The sequence below is a fragment of the Megalobrama amblycephala genome, linkage group LG16, assembly GCF_018812025.1.
Source record: "Megalobrama amblycephala isolate DHTTF-2021 linkage group LG16, ASM1881202v1, whole genome shotgun sequence".
Taxonomy (NCBI): Eukaryota; Metazoa; Chordata; class Actinopteri; order Cypriniformes; family Xenocyprididae; genus Megalobrama; species Megalobrama amblycephala.
In genome coordinates this window covers 37496913-37520193 of record NC_063059.1, presented here as the reverse complement: position 1 = coordinate 37520193, position 23281 = coordinate 37496913, and the positions used below count along the sequence as shown (strand labels likewise).

The 23281-nt window shown below is 37.4% G+C and overlaps 3 protein-coding genes across 9 annotated transcripts in view; all 3 read right to left on the bottom strand.

Moving 5' to 3' along the window:
* Positions 1-7805, bottom strand: part of LOC125248564 (NACHT, LRR and PYD domains-containing protein 3-like) — a 19422-nt gene extending 11617 nt beyond the window's left edge. Inside the window, exon 1 of one of the 2 annotated variants that reach the window (XM_048160515.1) lies at positions 7772-7805. In XM_048160515.1, coding sequence (XP_048016472.1) covers positions 7772-7774 — 3 coding nt within the window. In that variant the 5' untranslated portion in view covers positions 7775-7805. Of the gene's footprint in view, positions 1-115; positions 354-7771 lie in introns of those variants that run through there. The other variant, XM_048160516.1, reaches the window with a different exon arrangement.
* Positions 1-23281, bottom strand: part of LOC125248560 (NACHT, LRR and PYD domains-containing protein 12-like) — a 1264817-nt gene that overhangs the window by 1185325 nt on the left and 56211 nt on the right. The gene's annotated exons all lie outside the window — the stretch shown is intronic.
* Positions 7201-23281, bottom strand: LOC125248565 (NACHT, LRR and PYD domains-containing protein 3-like). 6 transcript variants are annotated; one of them, XM_048160520.1, is made up of 15 exons: positions 23053-23279; positions 22278-22443; positions 22008-22130; positions 21692-21814; positions 21330-21452; positions 20932-21054; positions 20593-20715; positions 20231-20353; positions 18520-18642; positions 16157-16207; positions 11876-13681; positions 11504-11677; positions 11200-11373; positions 8195-8373; positions 7201-7818 (listed from the first exon to the last, which is right to left on the bottom strand). In XM_048160520.1, coding segments are annotated over exons 2-15 (3297 nt in total). In that variant the 5' UTR covers positions 22328-22443; positions 23053-23279; the 3' UTR covers positions 7201-7816. The 6 variants fall into 6 exon arrangements, with proteins under 6 accessions (XP_048016477.1, XP_048016476.1, XP_048016478.1 ...); XM_048160519.1 differs by having other exon boundaries at positions 22278-22419; XM_048160521.1 differs by lacking the exon at positions 21692-21814 and having other exon boundaries at positions 22278-22419.

Here is a 23281-nt window from a genome sequence, read left to right as displayed (position 1 = left end):
TCCGTAGTTCGTAGTTTTAATCAGGGTTGAGAGAAAATAACGTGCGCGACGACAGCTTACAACATTGTCACGCGAGCTTCTGTTCTGTGTATAAATAATGACCTTTGATACTCACATGTTTCTGTTATGGCAGTGTGACGCAGTTACTTTGAGATTAAATGGCTCCTACATTTACTTTCACTTTGCTGGTTTGTAACATCGATGGTTAATATCATCATGGAAGAAACCATTTGATCGTAAGCGGGTTTTTTTTTCTCCATAAAGTGTTTGGGTAGATTTGTGTAAGACTAAATCGGTATTTAAAACATCTCATAAATACACACCGGTAGTGGGAATGAAAATGTATGGTTTTGAGATATTGGACACAGAGCGAACCACAAGTGGAAGCTTGTCATACGAGTAATAATTATGTACTGTTCTTATCAGGAGTATCTGATTGGCTAAAAGTAAGTGCGTTTGGTAATTATCCAATCGAATCCATTAAGTTGATGAGTTTCTCATTTCCTCGAGTTATCCAGTAGATTGGAGCTAAACTTAACATTGAATTGCAGTTGAGTAGACTTGATATAATGATACACTTTAATGATTATTATTTGTACACAGTCAAGTCAAGGAGTCAAGAAATTATAGGCCTAGTTTGAAAACTAATCGTTTTAGTGATAGAAGAGTTGACAACAGATCAGAAATGAAAATCATTAAACATTTATGTAGGCTATTTACAAAATCAAAAAGTGTTGAGAATTTTATTTCAGAAACATTGTTCTTTATAAATTATTTATTTTTGTAAGTTAATAACTTTGGCAGCCAACTATTCACACACAATATCTAAAAGACACATGATCAGATAATATACCAAAAGGCCATGATTTATTTTGTGTGTGTTAAATATTTTTAAATTGAAGAAGTGCCATTTTTCAAATCTCATACTAGTCAGGTCTCACAGGTGGTCACCTAAACGTTCATGTAAATACACACTGATGTAGGCCTACACTTTCTTTACTATCACTGCAGAGACTCTTTAGATCAGGGGTGATTGAGAAAGAGAAGGCATACTTTATACAATTGTTAATATTAATGGGAAAATTTCAAATTCATGATGAAATGGTCTGATTAAAAATGATTTCAAACTTTATTGTTCTGTTTTGTGTAATCGTAAAAGTAAAAAGGCAATTCGAGCTTATAACATTGTAAGCAGATATGATGTATAAAGTAGCACTCTTTTCCTTTTGTTTGTTATAATTTTGTTCTTGTCCTCTGGCATTGTTATTTCATTTTATTTTAGTTGCTGTATTTTTTTTTACTTTAGTGATATATCTCATTGTATTGTTGGTTTATGGCATAAAAAAAAAAAAAAAAGATTGCAGCTAAACTTTGCAGGTAGGTAGATCTCCAGGAACAGAGTTGGGCACCCCTGATCTAAAGAGTCTCTGCAGTCATAGTAAAGAAAGTGTAGGCCTGCATCAGTGTGTATTTACATGAACGTTTAGGTGACCACCTGTGAGACCTGTATAAGATTTGAAAAATGGCACTTCTTCAATTTAAAAATATTTAACACACACAAAATAAATCATGGCCTTTTGGTATAATATCTGATGCTGTGTCTTTTAGATATTGTGTGTGAATAGTTGGTTGCCAAAGTTATTAACTTACAAAAATAAATAATTTATAAAGAACAATGTTTCTGAAATAAAATTCTCAACACTTTTTGATTTTTGTTAATAGCCTACATAAATGATTAATGAATGGCATTTCTGATCTGTTGTCAACTCTTCTATCACTAAAACAATTAGTCTTCAAATGATAATTTCTATCGTAACAAAATAGAAACCATTTTGAAAAGAAACTCATTTGTTCTATAAAATGCCTGACGTAATGACACTTTTTTAAAATAAATAAATAAAAAATGCATTGTTACTCCATTTTGCTAATTTACCTTGTGTTTAATGAATATGCACAGATCTGCATTACAGCAAAACAACATCCATGAAGTATTTAAGTATGTTTGTTGTTATAGTTTTTACAGTACATTACTAGACTGCATGTTATATATAACATTTATAACCAGCAGAGGGCGTTATTGACATTTCAAATAATGTAACAGAATTTAACAGGATGTGGGGAGAACTGGAAATACCAGGATATTAATGAAATAAAAATGAACAATTATGGCTGTGCTAAATGATTACATGGTTTTTCAGTTATATTCATGTTATTGGAAATTTTCTTACCATTTTTTTATTTTCATGATTGGATATAGTGTCAAGAAAATCATGATCTGTAATATCATAACATGATGCACAGTATGGGGCGTCCCAAGAGGTGGGAAGAAACAAACTACTTTTACTCCATTACATTTGCTTGAGTCAATTTTTGAAAAAAAAGCAGATTTAAAGTTGGGCACTTTTACTTTAATTCAAGTACATTTCTAATGAAAAAATTACTTTTACTTCATTATGCTGGGCGACATTCCTCTGATTGCTTAATTTTAATGCAGTAGGTGAGACTGGGTTTGGTTGTTACACTTTTTGTTTCAGCATCTGTTACTCACTTAATTTTTAAGCAAGGGTGCTAAGACTCTTATGTATATTACATAATTTTGTTTACTACAAAATGCACCAATTGAAACCAAGAATATCACAGCCCTTATACGTTGATGTCAAATAAATGGAGTGTCAATTGTTACAAACTACCACTGCCAGGGTAGGTTGTATAACACGTGCTCATGCTGGGGTAAGTTATAACAATTAGGCAAAAGAAGCAAAAACTGAGGCCACATACAATATGCTTCAAAAACAGGTTTATTGAAACAATCCAAAAGAACAATGCAAAGCAATGTCTCTCTTTCTGTGACTGACCACAGCTCAAATCTAACTTACGGTTCGTAAATACGTCTACTAGAACAAACTTCCTTAACGATATTTATGCTTAATGAACACTTAACTCCTGTGTAAAAAAACATGTAAATCTAACAACAACAAAACAGTGTAAACGTTTTCATTGTCTGAGGTCTCAGAATCCTGACCAATGGCTTTCAACATTCTTTCTTCGCAACTGATCTGACTGACCTGCCCTTCTTTGAAACCTCATCAGTTCCTTTTTATTAAAACATTGGCAGGCACAGCTCTATCTGTCAGCCATTAAAGGTGCAGTATGTAGGATTTCTGTCCGCTAGAGGCCTATTCAAAACAAAGGCGTAGCTTGATGACACCAAGTTTGAGCGCGGAATATTGGGACGTGTGGTCTTCACCTCACCGGCCGGGGGAAAAGAACTGGGATAGGACTCGGGAAGAAATCATGTTCATGGATGTGATTATTAACGTTACTGTAGTATGAAGCAGAGCAGGAGCGAGTGTTGTGGAGCTGAACGAGGAGCTGGAGCGATTGATCAACACACGCCTCACGAGCAGCGGGACTTTTATTATACCACAGTCGTCGACGCCGTTTCCGCTATTCCGGTGAGTATGAGGTAATGCAGCTCTGTTTATCATATTAGATACATTTGAGAGTAGGGTTGGGAATCGTGAGAAATTTTCCGGTTCCGGTTCCGATTCCGGTTCTGCCTAACGATTCCGGTTCCGGTTCCATTAAAATAATTAAACAACTATTAAAAAATAGTAGTAAGGGAAAAATGCACAATACTCGACTCAAACAGTCCTTTTTGTGTAAAATTAATTTAACAAACTGTTAATCTCAACAAATTCGCTAACACTTTACAATAAGGTTCATTAGTTAACATTAGTTAACTACATTAACATGAACTAATAATGAACTGCATTTCTACAGCATTTATAATCTTTGTTAATGTTAATTTCAACATTTACATTATTAAAATCAAGAGTTGTATTTGTTAACATTAGTTAATGCACTGTGAAGTAACATGAACAAACTCTGAACGGCTGTATTTTTATTAACATTAACAGAGATTAAAAAATACAGTAACAAAGGTATTACTCATGGTTAGTTCATAAATGAACCTTATGAAGTGTTACCACAAATTAGATAAGATGCTTGAACACACATGTAAGATTCAGACAGGTGAAACAGAATATTTTTGTAAGTTGGATTCATAAAGACTTGTTTCTGACAGAATGATTCATTGATAGACACATTTTTAACAGAAAATTTGTTGCCACCTAGTGGTGTAACAATGCAATCGATACAGTCGTCACTTTCAGAACAGAAGGTAATAATTACCTTTTGTTCTGAAAGTGACGACTGTATCGATTGCATACAGTCTTCGATTGCAATAATAAATGATTAAATAATAAATTATTTATTACACATAAACATCAACGTTTCTATCTGAATAATAAACTTTTGTATACTTCTGTTATAATTGGAATAGGCCTATTTGACACACAGAAATAATGATACTGTGCGTTTGAAAAGACTGTTTGTGAAGCTGTTTATATACACATTACAACTCTCTTCAGATCAACGGCAGCGCGAACGCAGGTTTGAATGTCGCGATTTTACTTTTGTCAAAGGTTTAATATACAGGGGCGATCATGTGGGTGATGAAATCGAGAACGCGATCTTTTAAAGATTAATCGTGCAGGTTTGGGCACGTCTCTTTCTCTCTCTCTATTGAAATCTTGCGTATATGAGTAGCGCCGCGCAAGGGCTTTTCAGTGCATTCATTGATAATATTCATGATGTGAGACGTCTCTATGAAAGGATACGCTCCCCGCACTTCGACCACCCATCACACCAGAACCGTTTTCGGAACCGAAACTTAGAAATCTTGCACGGTTCCGGTTCTTTTCAAAAAACACTCGGTTCTCGGTTCCCAACCCTATTTGAGAGTGTTGAAAATGATGTTATAACGTTACTCTGTGCGTTCACTCGGCGGCTGCTGTGAGACACTGTTACACACTACAGTCTTACATATTGCACCTTTAACATAATGGTTTGAAATTAGCAGGTCAAAAATACATCTCATTTTGCCTGAGAAACTACAATTTAATCTAATACAAGTTTTATGATTTTATCTGCAAAAGTTTACTACTAAACAAAATATAGTTTTGGTCCAAAAAATTACATTCTTAACTAAAACTATTTTTTTCTTTATAAAATATGCATGTGCCTTTTTACAGCCTTGACAACCATTCATATAGTATGTGTGAGGAAGTGTGTAATTAATAAAATGATCATAGGATTCTTAACTTATCCCTTATTGGTGGAATTGGTGGTGTTACAACTCTCCTCAGGTCACAACCATACCATCATTGTCACATATAATTTGAAAATGTACTAGCAAAAAATATAGGCTGTGTTCGGAATGGCACACTAACTTACTGCTTAATGCTCAGTAAGCATAGTGCTTACTATTTAAAAAAAAAAAAAAAAAGTATACAATGTGTGAAATAGTATACAAATAATGTCTCAGAGGCACTTTTTACAGTAAAGAGAGATACAAACATTAACCTTGGCTTAATTTAGATATCTGAAAAATATAATGCATTTTGACTAAACTAATTTATTGAAAGCTGCATTAAACTTGATTCAGACACGTAATTCTGCAAAATATAGTTTATGAAATTACACATTTCAGCATTAGAATAATCTCTGTATTTGGTCTATCATCTGCAACGTTAATTAGTTTGGTTATAAAAATCAAATCTAACAATAAAAATAACCTGCAGGGAACATTCTGGGAAGGTTCTCTTTAGGTTATAAAAATAAAACCTAAAAATAAACAACAGGGAACGTTTTCTTTAGGTTGCAAAAAAAGAACCAAAAAAGAACCTGCAGGGAAAGTTCTGGGAAGGTTCTCTTAAGGAAAAATACACTGCAGAGCAAAGAGGACCCTGACAACACGTCGACAGACAAAACAGAGCAGGTTACCTTTGATATGAAACAAAGTCTCAAATTTCAAATTTTGTAATTTTTAAAGAAATTTAAACAATAAATATCATGTTGTGGCTCTTTAATGTGTTTTGTCAGATCACTGTAGTGCCTCAGTTCAAGCGGCTCATGAACCAGTCACCTCTTCTTACTAGTTAATTTAAAGATTTGTTTATACTGAACACAATGGTGAATTTTACACAGTTATTGAACTAATATCCACACTAAACAGACAGACAGCTGAACAATGACACTATTTTCTTTTTAGAGCTCTGTTGAAACAGTGAACTCTGAATCATTATTTTCCTGTTTATCACTATAAAGCTGCTTTGAAATCTGTATTGTATAAAGTGCTATATAAATAAAAGTGATTTGAAACAGGCCGTAGACATTAAAGTGCAATTTATGTAACAATAGTGTTTTGTACTTTAGTTAGAGTAACATTTGTACTTATAAAAATGTTAGGCTACATTTTATAATTATTCCCCACCTCCAGTTCACTCACGCCGCACTCTTCACAAAGATGAAATGTCACACGTTGCTTTGTGAGAAACAGTATTTCATGCAGTGTTCTAAGATTCATGCATCAGATTTCAGCAAATGTAGTAGGTAATCTGGAAATTCACATACTATTCACAGTATTCACACTGCATGCTGCAATATAGTAGGAGTTGTATGGTAATATGCCATTCCAAGTATGCCACTGTTCTTGAGTTGTAATTAGCAGATGCTGGCAATTATAGCAGATCATCCAAGTATTCCATTCATACAGAAAATTTACACAGGCTACTATACACAGTATACATACGGCAGTGGTTCCCAACCACATTCCTGGAGGCTCACCAACACTGCACATTTTGCATGTCTCCTCAATCAAACACACCTGATTAGGGTTATCAGCTCTTTAGTAGTGACTCAAAGATCTAAAATGGGTGTGTCAGACAAAGGAGACATGCAAAATGTGCAGTGTTGGTGGGCCTCCAGGAATGTGGTTGGAAACCACTGACATACGGGATACTGCAGAAATAATAAAAGTAGTATGATAGTATGCCTTTCCAACACAGCCATACTGAAATAATTTGCTTTTGTCACCCTCTGCTGGTAAGACAAAAAGGCAATTCTTTTCTCTTTTTTGGTTTTTAAAGAGTCTAAGGGTCAGATTTACTAACAGCTTGCGCCAAAACCTCTTTTGGCGTTAAAAAAACTACTGTCGGGATTTACTAAAAACATACAATGCAAAATTAGCACTGAAAAGGTGTGGATTTAAATGAATCACGCAACGTGATTTACTAATGTTTGCGCTAGTCAATTTACTGGTATTTGCGCCATTATTTAACACCCAAAACAAGCATGTCTTAACCCATTTTGCGACATGGCTGCAATTGTTGCTGCTAGGAGGAGACACTGCAGAGAACAGAGAGCGTGTGGTAGAAGGGAGAAAATATTTTCCACTCATATTAATTTCTTTGGAATGCCATAGGAAGACGTTATCCATACATCACATATAACAAGTTGTGCCTGTGTCGACTTGCACCTGATGATGAACATCATCTCTACTTATTGCGACTCAACGCTAATTTGTGCTGCTCTTGGTAGATTGCGTTGGTCATTATGTAAATTAATCAACTGCATCTGTGTTCTTTAATTTGCGGGTCAGCAGTAGATTACGCACAAAACTTGCCACTCCCATTGGCACATTTGTGGAATTGCGCTATCACGCTAATTGCCCCGTTTAGTAAATCTGGCCTTAAAATGCATTCACCTATACTTAAACGTATAGAAAATGTCTGTAGAATATTACACTCTTATTTTAGAGTGTAAGATCATTAAGAAAGCAGATATTACAATAAAAAATAACTGCAAAAATAGAAGGACATGAGAAAATACAGTGATCGCTGTGTGTCTGTCTTGTCTCCTTATTTACCATCAGCTGATCCTGCGGAAATTGGACTGATGTCTAAACACTGAGTCCTACAATAAAACACACAGACAATCACATATGAGTATGAGACATAACTGCTGTCACATCACATCAGGAGATCATTTCAGAAAAAACACAGCCAGAGATATTAGTATATTCATATTACAGACAGAGATATGAATGGAAAACTGCCAACAGATTAATAACAGTAAATGATAAACACTCTCTTAATCACTTACACACAGAGGCATATGAAGAAATTCATATATTCTTAGATCAGCCACATCAGAGAATTAAACTTATTAAACAGTTTAAAGTACAGATACTAAAGTGGAGCTGAATTATTATCTTATATTCTCCTGTTACACACATGAGGCTGTTACTGAACTTGGGTCAATTTAAAACTTTAAATAAAAATATACTCACAGTAATATAGTTCTTGAAGTTTATAATGTGGATCATCCTTCAGATCAAAAAGTAACTGAACTTCAGAACTTCCTAGGTTATTCTCAGACAGATTGAGATGTCTCAGGTGTGAGGGGTTTGATCTCAGAGCTGAAGCCAGAGCAGCACAACCTTTATCTGTGACACCACAATCCCTCAACCTGTAGAGAACAATGACACAGTTTGAATTGTAGTTCAAGTGTCTGTAGTTTGTTATTCACTCTGGCCTCAGAGCAGGAGAGGAGATATAATGACAAGCATTGCCACATACTGCTGCTGATAGACTGAGATTCATGCATGTTGATGCTCAGTGGTGCTGTTTGAAACTGTCATGTGCTTCAGGACTGAACAGACACACAGAGTTGAATGTGAGATATTGTTTCATAGTGATATAAGGATGGTTGCACCTCTAATAAAGTCCTATAGGAGGTTATTTGATTCACAGGATCCATGTGTTACCCATTACATAATATATTAACTATAAAAATATTTTAAAAATTATAAAAGTTCTTAGATGTCATCAAAAATATCTTAATTTGTGTTCTGAAGATGAACGAAGGTCTTACAGGTTTAGAGCTAAATGAGGGTGAGTAATTAATGACAGAAATTTCATTTTTGATTGAACTAACTCTTTAATGTACAATGTAAGAACTACAGCCTACACATGCATTGCAATCATGTTAATGAGCTGTTCAATTCTAAACCCCCGCGTCAGCCGTCCTCTGCATGGTAAGTCACAGAGGCTTTAAATGACTATTTTTACTAGGACTGTCAAATGATTAATCGCAATTAATCGCATACAAAATAAAAGTCTGAGTTTGCATAATATATGTCAGTACTGTGTGTAATTAATTTGTGTATGTATATATATATATATATATATATATATATATATATATATATATATATATATATATATATATATATATATATATATATTAGTGTTGTCAAAAGTACCGGTACTTCGGTACCAAGTCGGTACTGAAATTTTGAAAATGGGACGATACCCGCATTTCTGTAGTACCGGTAGTACCGAGATTCCGGGTATATTCGGTACCCACTGATAAGGCTGTTGGCAGTATTTACTTGAATATGACACGAGTGAAGCACAAAGCTTTGTTTAGCTACAAAAGAAATAATAGGTTAGCAATTAAATGTGACATCGCAGCCATGGAAACATATTGGTTCATGCCGAATGACAGAGGTACGTGAGTCCATAAATTTAAGCTTTGTATTCTGTTTTGCGAATCGTGATCTGGTCTCCTGCTTAGCAGAGAATTTCATTAGTTATTCCACAATATTACAATATTAACAATATTCCATTAGTTATTCCACATGGAATCTCTGTTTCTTTTCCCAATTCACAGTTTATGCTTGTTATTAGACTTCATAAGGCGCGTCAAGTTTATTTGTATATAGCGCGTTTCACACACGCCGGTGATTTTTACTTTCGCTTTCTCTGGCAGCGCTAAATCCAACATAGCCAGAATGTCTTGCCCCTGCGGAGGATAAAACTCGCTCTTCAGACCTTTTACAACAAGTGTCAGTTGCTTGTAACATCAGGAGATAACATGAAGATATTATTAAAGAGAAATGGTCTATTTCCTGCTCGCGTCCTCATCCCTCTCAAAGCGTAGAGGCTATATCAAAGACTATAATAATGGGACATTGGCTATATGACGCATCTTTGTGTGTAAATAAAAAACGAATGTTTTTTAAAATAATATTTAACTTTCTAGCTATTTAATTTAGGTTACCATTATTATGTTGGTAAGGTAGGTTTTGAAGCTGGTATGCTGGTTTGAGCTGGATTATGCTGGTCCAGGACCATCTTAGGACCAGCATGGACCAGCACTTGACCAGCATACACCAGCTCAAACCAGCATACGAGCTTCATAACACACCAGCATATGCTTGTTTTTTCAACAGTACAAAATGGATGTTTGAGCATTTATTTATTTATTTATTTATTTATTTTATATTTCAAAATTTACTTCATTGAGGCAGCCTATACACACACAAACATACACACACGCTCCAAATCATATTTAATGTTTTTAAAATTGGCTATATAAAATAGTAAAATAGTTCCAACAGATTTTGCTGTGGTACCGAAATTGGTACCGAGAACCGTAAAATTTTCATGGTATCGGTACCGACTACTGGAATTTTGGTACCGTGACAACACTAATATATATATATATTTAAGAGAAATATGTTATTTATGTACAAAATATTTTATTTATATATAATATAAATTATATAAAAATATAAATAAATATACTTGTAAATATTTCTCAAATATATACATGAATGTGTTTGTATTTATATATACATAATAATTACACACAGTATACACACATATATTAGGCAAACTCAAACTTATTTTGTATGCGATTAATCGCGATTAATCGTTTGACAGCCCTAATTTTTACACATTAATGTTATCTGAAAGTTCAGTATTAATTAAACTACCAGAAGCAACTGAAGTAAATGTTTGGTGTGTCAAAAACAGCAGTAGACCGTGTGATGTGATGAAGATGAAAGAAATGAACTTCATCTTCAGTCATTAGCAGTCATTTTTGCTGTGCACTTAATATTCAACATTATTATTGATCTGACTGTACTGACGCATGCAGTTGTATGAGAACTGAACTGAGCTGGATGATGCATTTTTTTGCAGAATTGCTTTATACATAAAATTATCTAGTTTAATAATCAATGGTCTTTACAATGGAACTGAATCATCACTGAACTGACTTCAGCTGAACAACAGCCAAAATGCATAATTTTCCTATTATCAATGTAAAGCTACTTTGAAACAATCTGTATTTTATAAAGCGCTATATAAATAAAGGTAACTTGACTTGAGATTGTGTGTTTAGAGAGTATTTATTTATCAAAATAATTTTAGTCTTAGAATTTACATTTAGGATTCGTCCTACTGAGGACAAAGACATGTGTGACTATCAGAGAGACGATCTTACCACAGTTTCTCCAGTTTACAGTGAGGATCTTCAAGTCCAGTACAGAGAAGCTTCATGCCTAAATCTCGTAGATTATTCCAAGACAGAACCAGTTCTCTCAGGTGTGAGGGCTTTGATCTCAGTAATGAAGCCAGAGCAGCACAACCTTCATCTGTGACGCCACATTCCCACAACCTGTAAAGAACCACACACTTTTCACTCTCTATCATTTCAAGGTGTTTAATCATTTACAGCTCAATAAGCTAAAATCACAGCAGCAGACTTTACATTGTGTTTCATGTGTAAGAGTCAAAAATGATCTTACCACAGTATCTGCAGTTTACAGCGAGGATTCTTGAGAGCAGCACAGAGAAGCGTCACACCAGAACTTCCTAGTTTATTCCAAGAGAGATCCAGTTGTCTCAGGTGTGAGGGGTTTGATCTCAGAGCTGAAGCCAGAGCAGCACAGCTTTCATCTGTGAGACCGCAGTCACTCAAGCTGGAGAGAGATGAAAATCATACTTGTAAACACTATGAACTGAAAACAAATGCAAAAATAAATAAATAACTTGCTGCGCCAAGATTTATTAGTGCATTAGATCTATTAAATTTAATATTAGATTTAATAGATTTATAAGTTTTTAACTTAAATTTTTAATGTTTTAACAGTGAAGTGATTATTCTCACTGATACTTACTGAACTGATCTGGATTCTTTAATCACAGGCAGCAGCTTCTGAAAAACAAGCATATTTTCAGCTTTAATGTTTCCTACAACAAATGTCTTGAGATCAAACTTATCCAGCTCCTCCTCTGATGTCAACAACACAAAAGCTACAGCTGACCACTGAGATGAAGAGAGTTTGGCTTCCTTTATTGTTCCAGATTTCAGATACTGTTGTATTTCCTCCACTAGTGAATGATCACCCAGTTCATTCAGACAGTAAAACAGATTGATAAATTTCTCTGGAGAGCGAGTGGTCCTGATCTTCTTCTTGATGTACTCAACTGTTTCCTTATTGCTGTCAGATCTGCTTCTTGTCTGTTTCATCAGTGGTTGTAAGAGAATCTCATTAGTATTCACTGACAGACCCATAAGGAACTGAAGGAAAAGGTCCAGATGTCCATTTTTACTCTGTAGAGCCTCATTCACAGCTCTCTGATGCAGCTCAGATAATGAAAGATGTTCTGATGAATTGTGATGAAACCAGTCCTTAAGTTTAGACAACAAACTTCTTCTGTTGACTTCATCAAACACATTTCTGTTTTTGTTTGCACAGGAGAGGTGCACATATAGAGCTGCTAGATGTTCTTGAATGCTCAGATGAACAAAGCAGAAGACTTTCCCCTGATACCAGCCAAACTCCTCTCTGAAGATCTGAGTGCACAATCCTGAGTACACTGATGCTTCTGTCACATCAATGCCACACTCTCTCAGGTCTTCCTCATAGAAGATCACATTGCCTTTTTCAAGTTGCTTATATGCCAGTTTCCCTAGTTTGAAAATCATCTTTTTGTCAGTATCCTTCTCATTGTACTTTGTGTCTTTGATACTAATCTGTGCCATCAGGAAGTGTGTGTACATTTGAGTGAGAGTCTTGGGAATCTCTCCACTTTTTGCTTCGCTCAACATCTTCTCTAGAACAGTGGCTGAGATCCAGCAGAACACTGGGATGTGGCACATGATGTAGAGGCTCCTTGATGACTTCAGGTGTGTGATGATTCTTTCAGCCAATCTCTTTTTACTGACTCTCTTCCTGAAGTATTCCTCCTTCTGTGGCTCATTGAAGCCTCGTACCTCTGTCAATCGATGAACACACTCAGAGGGGACGAGATCAACTGCTACTGGTCTGGAGGTGATCCAGATGAGAGCAGAGGGAAGCAGATTCCCCGCAATGAGGTTCGTCAGCAGCACGTCCACTGAGGCTGATTCACTTACATCACACAACCTCACATTGCTCTGAAAATCCAGAGACAGACGACACTCGTCCAGACCATCAAAGGTGAACAACACTTTATATTTGTCACTGGATATTTCTATTTTTTTTGTTTCAGGGAAAAAGACATGAAGAAGATCAGAAAGACTGAGTGTTTTGTCCTTCATCAAATTGAGCTCTCTAAAAGGAACTGGAAATATGAGCTGGACGTCCTGATTCTCTTTCCCTTCAGTCCAGTCCAGGATGAACTTCTGCACAGAGACTGTTTTTCCAATGCCAGCGACTCCCTTTGTCATCACAGTTCTGATGGGTTTGTCTTGTCCAGGTAAACGTCTAAAGATGTCATTGCATTTGATTGGTGTGTCCTCTGTTGCTGCTCTCCTGGATTGTGTCTCAATCTGTCTCACCTCATGCTCATTACAGATCTCTCCACTCTCACTCTCTGTGATGTAGAGCTCTGTGTAGATCTCATTCAGGAGTGTTGGGTTTCCCTGCTGTGCTGTTCCCTCATACAGACACTGAAACTTATTCTTCAGATTTGATCTTAATGTGTTGAGGACTTCATGGCTGTAAAATGAAAATACCACATTACTGCACTTTGGTCATGACAACTCTCTGATTTATTTAAAATACTTATTTAAGGCATAGTTCAATCAAAAATTCTCTCATCGTCATTTACCCTTGTGTCATCCCAGTATGGCTGGGTGACACAGCTTCCCGTTCCCTTCTCAGGGCACAATAGTTACATTCATAACCTTTCGAGGGAACTCACACTGCGCCATAGTTACGACACTGTGGGAACGATAACACCCACTCTGCCGTACTGAAAAGTGCCTGTCTAGTATGAATCATGCGAGCACAACTATGACATAAGCACCTGGGAACCTGGTGCAGAGCCTAAGTCCACATCAAACAACCTTACGAAAGTGAGCGGAGAGGACCAGCCCGCTGCATCACATGCATCTTTAAGGGATATTCCTGACAATAAGGCTTTAGAAGCTGCCATACCTCTCATTAAGTGAGCTCTGACAGCCAATGGTGAAGGCTGTCCAGAAGCCTCGTAAGCAAGAGAAATAGCCTCGACTATCCACTTGCAATCCTTTTCTAGATGAACCAAAGCAGACAAGTGATCTGATTTTCTCCACAGGGCAGCTCTGTGGACATAAGTGTCCAGTACTCTTGAACTTGTCCAGTGCTCTTGAATTGGCACCATATAATGAGGTATGGACAGTTCCCTCCCAGAGGGGTCTGCCCTCAAAGGCCTGACACCATAGGCATCCTTGGTGGCCTAGAGAGACCAATCTGTGTCCCGACACAACTCTTTAACTGCATTTGGGCCCACCCCCTCGCCTTCGCAGAGGCCTCGAAGCAGATCGGCTTGGTACGCTTGCAACAGTGACATAGTATGCAGACATGCATCGGCCTGACCTGCTGCTGCATAAGATTTAACCACCAAGGCCAAAGTTGTAACTGCATGGCCAGGTGGCCTGGTGGGTAATGTCGGGGCCTTGAGGGACGATGCTGTGTTAGGGTACAGATAGCTCGCAAATGTCTGTTCCACTTTGGGCATCACTCCAAACCAGTGCTCTTTCAGCCCCCTTTACATTAGAGTAATTTGTAACTTGGGGACTGTAAAGCCGGGCTGAAAATGGTTTCTGCCACAATCTCGACACTTTAGTTAGGAGATCAGGAAAAAATGGTAGGCCCTGACATGGAGGTTGTGATTTCACTATCAGGAAGCGTTTGTCTAATTTTCTTTTAGGATGAACATCCTGCCTCTTGGCTGGCCAATTGATATTTAACATGGCCACGGCAAGAGTTATAACCTCCACTAGCTCCTCATTAGGCAGGAGAGTGAGGTGGCGAATCCTCAACATATCCTGCATCGATGCTGAGCACATCCAACTCTTCTGAGCTGGATAGCTGCAGCACCAGGCCCTCACTCCGGGGGGAAGAAACCACAGCGTGTGCTTCCAAACCCAGTCAGAAAACGCTGGATAACTCCTCCACTAGATCCATTTAGGATCCCCACAATCTCAGCCACCTCTGTACCTCAGCAACAGCGGGACCTGAACCGTGAGGAATGCAAGCCCGGGCGCTTTCCTCAAAGAGGGCCTGGCAGGAGCGGAGCATACGCAGCTAAAGCCGCTCACATTGCCTCGAGAGCTCAAACACACAAATCATGTGTATCCCCATGTAGCAAGCACAAGGAGGAAAACACAATTTAAAACGCTGCCGTTTGCTCGCCATACTCCTGTCTAATATATCCAATATATTGTGACAGACAACAACAATAAATTGACAGGGACAATTCACGCAGAATGCTTGCTGAAGGCACAGAAGCTAACATTGTTTGGTCTGGGTATGCTTTACAGCTTCCTGGTCATAATTTGATGTTCAAATAAGATGTTCTGCCATGCCATTGGACTGATTTCACACATGCTTCAAGACAAAATCAAACAGAGGTGTTCCCACAGCATTGCTACTTTAAGGGGAACTTGGGACAGTAGCGAACCTTCCCAGAAGTGGTTGTCCACCACAGTGCTGTGAAAGACTGATCTCCAGTTATGGGAAGTATTTAGTTGCAGTTATTGCTGCTTAAGGTGGCACAACCAGGTTTTAAGTTTAAGAGGGCAGTTAGTTTTTCACATGGGTAGTAGGTGTAGGATAACTTTTTTTTGTAATAATTGGGATAGGACTCAGGAAGAAATCATGTTCATGGATGCGATTATTAACATTACTGTAGTATGAAGCAGTGCAGGACCGAGTGTTGTGGAAGCTGAACGAGGCCGCTGGAGCGACTGCACAACACACGCCGTGAGCAGCGGAACTTTTATTATGCCACAGTCACCGGTGCTGCTTCCGCTTTTCTGGTCATGAGTATGAGGTAACGCAGATCTGTTTATCATATTAGATACATTTGAGTATGATGAAAATGTTATAACGTTACTCTTTGCGTTGCCTTGTAAAAATCTAATGAGGTGTATGAAATAAAAGAAGTTTTGATCATTGAATTAAAAAAAAAAAAATCTCTCAGTTTACCTGAAAACAGTTGATGCAGCTTTTCTCCGGTGTGGATGTCCTATGTGAAAACTGAGCATAAAGATATTGCAGAATCAGACCTACTGGTGAATGATAATGGTACTTGTAATGAATGAATAACTGTATTCCTTCATACATAAAGTGAAAAACAAGCAAATTACAGGTTTTCAAACTTTTTCAAGAGTGACCTTTTTTCTTTTCTTTTTAAATTGATGCTACAGCCATTTACATAAAATCAAGTCAAGCCATAATACTAATACATAGAATACTAATACTAATATGGCATAAAGCAGGGCGGGGCTGAGAGAGCAGCGCAAGGCCGGAGGAGCAAATGCTAATGAGCGGCACCAGCACCACACACCGGTCTCGAGTCCAACGGAGGACCTTCTGAAGCATAAAAGGAGTGAAGTCAGCGAAAGGCAAGAGCCTGGGACTTTACGTTGGCCATGAGGTGGTTCTGTTTATTTGTTTATAGCCGCGTTTCCGCCACAAGAACTTTCTCCAGGAACTAGGGACTTTGGGGTGGTACTCAGTGTGTTTCGACCGCAGGAACCAGGGTGTAAATGAAGTTCCGGGTAAAAAAAATTCCCGTCTGAAAGTACCTGCTTGCTAGGTAGTACTTTTTCAAAGTTCCGGAACATATGGGGGTGGGACTTGGGTGCTGAAAATGCTGATTGGTTGAGTTGAGTTCACGCAGCATTTTGATTGGTTGACTCCATGCAGCATTTTATTTCAACCACCATTTTTTTTTTAAGTCTGTTGCAGTACATGCAGTAAGAGCTGTTTGCTATTCAAATCAACAATGGAGTTTAAAAATACAACCGATTGACCAACGATGAGGTTAAGGCTTTATTAAGCTTATATGCGGAGGATGAAATCCAGTGGGAACTGGAAAGTCGCACGCAGTCCTACGTCACTGGACTACCTTCACAGTACTTTACACTGCTATGGAAACGCAGCTAGCAATAGGTCTGGGGGGAAAAAAGTTCCTGGAACAAATTGTTCTGGGTAATTTCGGTGGAAACGTGGCTTACGTTTATTTTGTTATTAAACCCTGTTGAAAAAAAACAGCATATGCTGGTTAGGTATGTTTTGAAGCATGGCAGCTGATTTGAGCTAGTTTAAGCTGGTTCTTAGCTGGTCAGGAGCTGGTTTTGAATCAGTTGAGTAGCCGGATGGCTTAAGATGATCCACTAATTCTATAAATTGATGTTCAGTAATGGGGGTAAAATGACTTAAAGGGTTAGTTCACCCAAAAAAGAAAATTATGTCATTTATTACTCACCCTCATGTTGTTCTACACCCGTAAGACCTTTGTTCATCTTCAGAACACAAATTAAGATATTTTTGATAAAATCCGATGGCTCAGTGAGGCCTGCATAGCCAGCAATAACACTCCCTTTTTCAATGCCCAGAAAGGTACTAAAAACATATTTAAAACAGTTCATGTGACTACAGTGGTTCAACCTTAATATTATAAAGCAACAAGAATACTTTTTGTGGACCAAAAATAACAAAATAGCAACTTTATTCAACAATATCTAGTCATGGGCGATTTCAAAACAATACTTCATGAAGCTTTACGAATATTTTGTTTCAAATCAGTGGTTCAGAGCATGATTTCAGTAAACAAGGCTTTGTTACGTCATAAGTGTTTTGAAACTTCAATAGGTCACGTGAGTTTGGCAGTTTGATACACGATCCGAACCACTGATTCGAAACAAAAGATTCGGGGCATTGAAAAAGGGACTGTTCTTGCTGGTGATGCAGGCCTTACTGAGCTATCGGATTTTATCAAAAATATCTTAATATGTGTCCCGAAGATGAACAAAGGTCTTACGGGTGTAGAACAATATGAGGGTGAGTAATTAATGACATAATTTTCATTTTTGGGTGAACTAACCCTTTAAAACAACAGTACAACTAGGGGCAGTCGAAGGATCAGACAGAACAGGATTTATCCTCATTCTTAAATCACTTATATTTTGACAAAAAACTTGAGAAAATCTTCACACGATAGTAAAGACACTTCTGCAGAAGAACAAATGGAAAGACCGATAGGGACAAATAATGAGCATTAAAACATTTACAAAATTACAAACTACTGGTGACCAGTGTTTCCACAACCGACATATTCAAACATAATGTCTTAAGGTAGAAAAGGGCAGGGGGAGAACAGAAGGCTCACATAGAGCAGGAGTGCAAAGCTGTATCCTGTACTTAGCGGTTTTGTGTAAGCAGCTTCATGAACATGAAAACTTCAGAAGATAATATAAATGGCAGCATATAGCTCACACTATGAATTTATGGTCTCATTCCACAATGTTTACAATAGTGATACTGTATGTTTGCATAAATATTACCTGTATCTGCAGCCAGAAGATGTGTTTCTATTGTTGAAATGTAGTGGCGGATCCATAGACTGATCACTCTTCATAGACACACAGCTGGGCTCTGGAGATTCTGTTCTCTCATGATGGACCAAACTGTAACAGATTAGAGATATAGTTTGATAAAGCAGATTTTATAATATTCAAACATAATGTCGCAAGGTCAGGGAGAACGGAAGGCTCACATAAAGCAGAAGTGTAAATCTGTATCGTGTACTAAGTGCTTTAGTGTGAACACCATCATGAATATAAAAACAGCAGATATACAAACCCGATTCCAAAAAAGTTGGGACACTGTACAAATTGTGAATAAAAACAGAATGCAATGATGTGGAAGTTTCAAATTTCAATATTTTATTCAGAATACAACATAGATGACATATCAAATGTTTAAACTGAGAAAATGTATCATTTTAAGCAAAAAATAAGTTGATTTTAAATTTCATGGCATCAACACATCTCAAAAAAGTTGGGACAAGGCCATGTTTACCACTGTGTGGCATCCCCTCTTCTTTTTATAACAGTCTGCAAACGTCTGGGGACTGAGGAGACAAGTTGCTCAAGTTTAGGAATAGGAATGTTGTCCCATTCTTGTCTAATACAGGCTTCTAGTTGCTCAACTGTCTTAGGTCTTCTTTGTCGCATCTCCCTCTTTATGATGCGCCAAATGTTTTCTATGGGTGAAAGATCGGACTGCAGGCTGGCCATTTCAGTACCCGGATCCTTCTTCTACGCAGCCATGATGTTGTAATTGATACAGTATGTGGTCTGGCATTGTCATGTTGGAAAATGCAAAGTCTTCCCTGAAAGAGACGACGTCTGGATGGGAGCATATGTTGTTCTAGAACTTGGATATACCTTTCAGCATTGATGGTGCCTTTCCAGATGTGTAAGCGGCGGCAACGGCGAATGGCACGGTGGATTGTGTTCACCGACAATGTTTTCTGGAAGTATTCCTGAGCCCATGTTGTGATTTCCATTACAGTAGCATTCCTGTATGTGATGCAGTGCCGTCTAAGGGCCCGAAGATCACGGGCATCCAGTATGGTTTTCCGGCCTTGACCCTTACGCACAGAGATTGTTCCAGATTCTCTGAATCTCTGGATGATATTATGCACTGTAGATGATGATAACTTCAAACTCTTTGCAGTTGTTCTCTGAGAAACTCCTTTCTGATATTGCTCCACTATTTTTTGCCGTAGCATTGGGGGAATTGGTGATCCTCTGCCCATCTTGACTTCTGAGAGACACTGCCACTCTGAGAGGCTCTTTTTATACCCAATCATGTTGCCAATTGACCTAATAAGTTGCAAATTGGTCCTCCAGCTGTTCCTTATATGTACATTTAACTTTTCCAGCCTCTTATTGCTACCTGTCCCTACCTATCCTTTTTTGGAATGTGTAGCTCTCATGAAATCCAAAATGAGCCAATATTTGGCATGACATTTCAAAAAGTCTCACTTTCAACATTTGATATGTTATCTATATTCTATTGTGAATAAAATATAAGTTTATAATATTTGTAAATTATTGCATTCCTTTTTTATTCACAATTTGTACAGTGTCCCAACTTCTTTGGAATCGGGTTTGTACAAATGACAGCACATAATTAACTATATGAATTTCATGTCGTTTTCTAAAATGTGTACATAATTCTGTTAGCATATGTTTGCATAAATATTACCTGTATCTGCAGCCAGATGATGTGTTTCTATTGTTAAAATGTAGTGGCGGATCCATAGACTGATCACTCTTCATAGACACACAGCTGGGCTCTGGAGATTCTGTTTTCTTATGATGGACTAAACTGTAACAGATTAGAGATATAGTTTGATGAAGCAGATTTTATAATATTTAAACATAATGTCCTAAGTTCAGGGAGAACGGAAGGCTCACATAAAGCATAAGTGTAAATCTGTATCGTGCACTAAGTGCTTTTGTGTGAACATAAAAACTTCAGATGACAAAATGGCAGCATATAGTTCACACTATCTCATTCCACAAAGTAGACAAAATATTGATACCATATGTTTGCAGTAATATTACCTGTATCTGCAGCCAGATGATGTGTTTCTATCGTTAAAATGTAGTGGCGGATCCATAGACTGATCACTCTTCATAGACACATAGATAGGCTCTGGAGATTGTGTTCTCTTATGATGGAGCGAACTGTAACAGAAGACTTGCATAGAGCAGAAGTGCAAAGCTGTATCTTGTACTAAGTGCTTTTGTGTGAACACCATCATGAACATAAAGACATCAGATATATAAATCACAGATATACATCAAAATATGAATGGCACCACATAATTCACATTATGAATTTCCTGTTGTATTCTACAATGTTTACATAACACTGTTGGCATTCGGCTGTAGAAATATTACCTGTATCTGCTGCCAGATGATGTGTTTCCAACATTAAAGCGTAGTGGCGGATCCATAGACTGATCACTCTTCATAGACACATAACTGGGCTCTGGAGATTCTGCTCTCTTTTGATGAACTGAACTGTAAGAGTTTAGATATATAGCATTATAAAGCAGATTTTTTAATATTCAAACATAAAGTCTTAAGGTAGAAAAGGGCAGGGGGAGAACAGAAGGCTCACATAGAGCAGGAGTGCAAAGCTGTATCCTGTACTTAGCGCTTTTGTGTAAGCAGCTTCATGAACATGAAAACTTCAAAAGATAATATAAATGGCAGCATATAGCTCACACTATGAATTTACGGTCTCATTCCACAATGTTTACAATAGTGATACTGTACGTTTGCATAAATATTACCTGTATCTGCAGCCAGAAGATGTGTTTCTATTGTTGAAATGTAGTGGCGGATCCATAGACTGATCACTCTTCATAGACACACAGCTGGGCTCTGGAGATTCTGTTCTCTTATGATGGAGCGAACTGTAACAGATTAGAGATATAGTTTGATAAAGCAGATTTTATAATATTCAAACACAATGTCCTAAGGTCAGGGAGGACGGAAGGCTCACATAAAGCTGAAGTGTAAATCTGTATCGTGTACTAAGTGCTTTTGTGTGAACATAAAAACTTCAGATGACAAAACTGCAGCATATAGTTCACACTATCTCATTCCACAAAGTAGACAAAATATTGATACCATATGTTTGCAGTAATATTACCTGTATCTGCAGCCAAATGATGTGTTTCTATTGTTAAAATGTAGTGGCGGATCCATAGACTGATCACTCTTCATAGACACACAGCTGGGCTCTGGAGATTCTGTCCTCTTATGATAGACTAAACTGTAACAGAAGACTTGCATAGAGCAGAAGTGCAAAGCTGTATCCTGTACTAAGTGCTTTTGTGTGAACAGCTTCATGAACATGAAAACTTCAGATGATAATATAAATGGCAGCATATAGCTCACACTATGAATTTCCGGTCTCATTCCACAATGTTTACAATAGTGATACCGTATGTTTACATAAATATTACCTGTATCTGCAGCCAGATGATGTGTTTCTATTGTTAAAATGTAGTGGCGGATCCATAGACTGATCACTCTTCATAGACACACAGCTGGGCTCTGGAGATTCTGTTCTCTTCTTCTTGACTGAACTGTAACAGTTTAGAAACACAGCTTTATGATTGAATGTGAATGAATATCATATCTTTACTTAAATTGAGTACCTGAGACCCAAAACATGTGAATTCACTGTGATATTTTACTGGTGTATCAGTACATTTCAAGTCTTTAAAGAGTACCTGATTTCTGGACAAAAATCTCCATCACTGGATGTCTGTGTGTCGTCCATATTGCAGCTGCACAGGTGGATCAGATGAGTCTTATCTTACATCCATCCACATAATGTTTCAGTTTAGTCTAGATGACTGCTGTTATTGACAGCTGAGGAGAAATGCATGTAACCAACTGTAAACAAAACAAAACCTTAAACCACAAATATGCTAGTACCAAAAATGTGGTTTTGAGTCTTCAAAATTTAAGGGCGCTAGTTTGGTGATACAATGTGGTTGTCATTCTAGTTAATAAACATGAAAATCTTATCTTCTGTTGGCACATGTGCTTATAAAAAAATAGCAAGAAAAAAGAAAACTTTTACAGAATGTATAAATGAATTTTGATATAATTCTTATATTCCTTCATTCATGTAAAATACTAAAACTATACTATTTAAAATTTAATTTTGGCAAATTAGCCTAGTTGAATAATTGAATCATCTTGCCCCAGGGGGCATCTTCTACCCCATGTTACCCTGCAGTATTTCTCACTGGTCTATTAACCCACACTACACAAACATGTGATTAAGTACTAAACTTACTCAAATGTCAAATGGACAAAGACTAACTTTCCCATGTTCATTGTGATTCTGTAACGGATGATACTGCCATTAAACAACTGCCTCACTACAAGATAAACGTCTTTCGACGGTATAGGTTTAGCAATAACGTTACGTAGGCTACTAAAAGCAAACTTAACGCATGCCATTGAACATATTAAACGATCATTTTTGATACTCACTCTTTCTGCTGTTTTGACAAGTTCACAAAATGGCTCCTGACAAAAATGAACTTTCACTTTCTTTTAGGCTTGCTTGAGGACAAGTAGGACAAAACCATTGCAGGAATAAACCCCTGCAGCTTCAAATAAGAGCCGAAGATCATTAATTTATCTATGGACGTTAAGAAGTTCCAGCAAGTTAGACTGCGGTCGAGCCAGCCGCAAATAAAAAAAAAAGTGAAGCGTGTGC

Excerpts from the sequence above, each read along its gene's own strand:
- LOC125248565 (XM_048160520.1), bottom strand. The coding sequence starts at position 22,327 with ATGGACGACACACAGACATCCAGTGATGGAGATTTTTGTCCAGAAATC. Across the intron at positions 21,453-21,691 it reads TCATTTGGCTGCAGATACAG|TTCGCTCCATCATAAGAGAA; the intron begins GTAATATTACTG and ends AATCTGTTACAG. Across the intron at positions 21,055-21,329 it reads TCTTCTGGCTGCAGATACAG|TTCAGTTCATCAAAAGAGAG; the intron begins GTAATATTTATG and ends AAACTCTTACAG.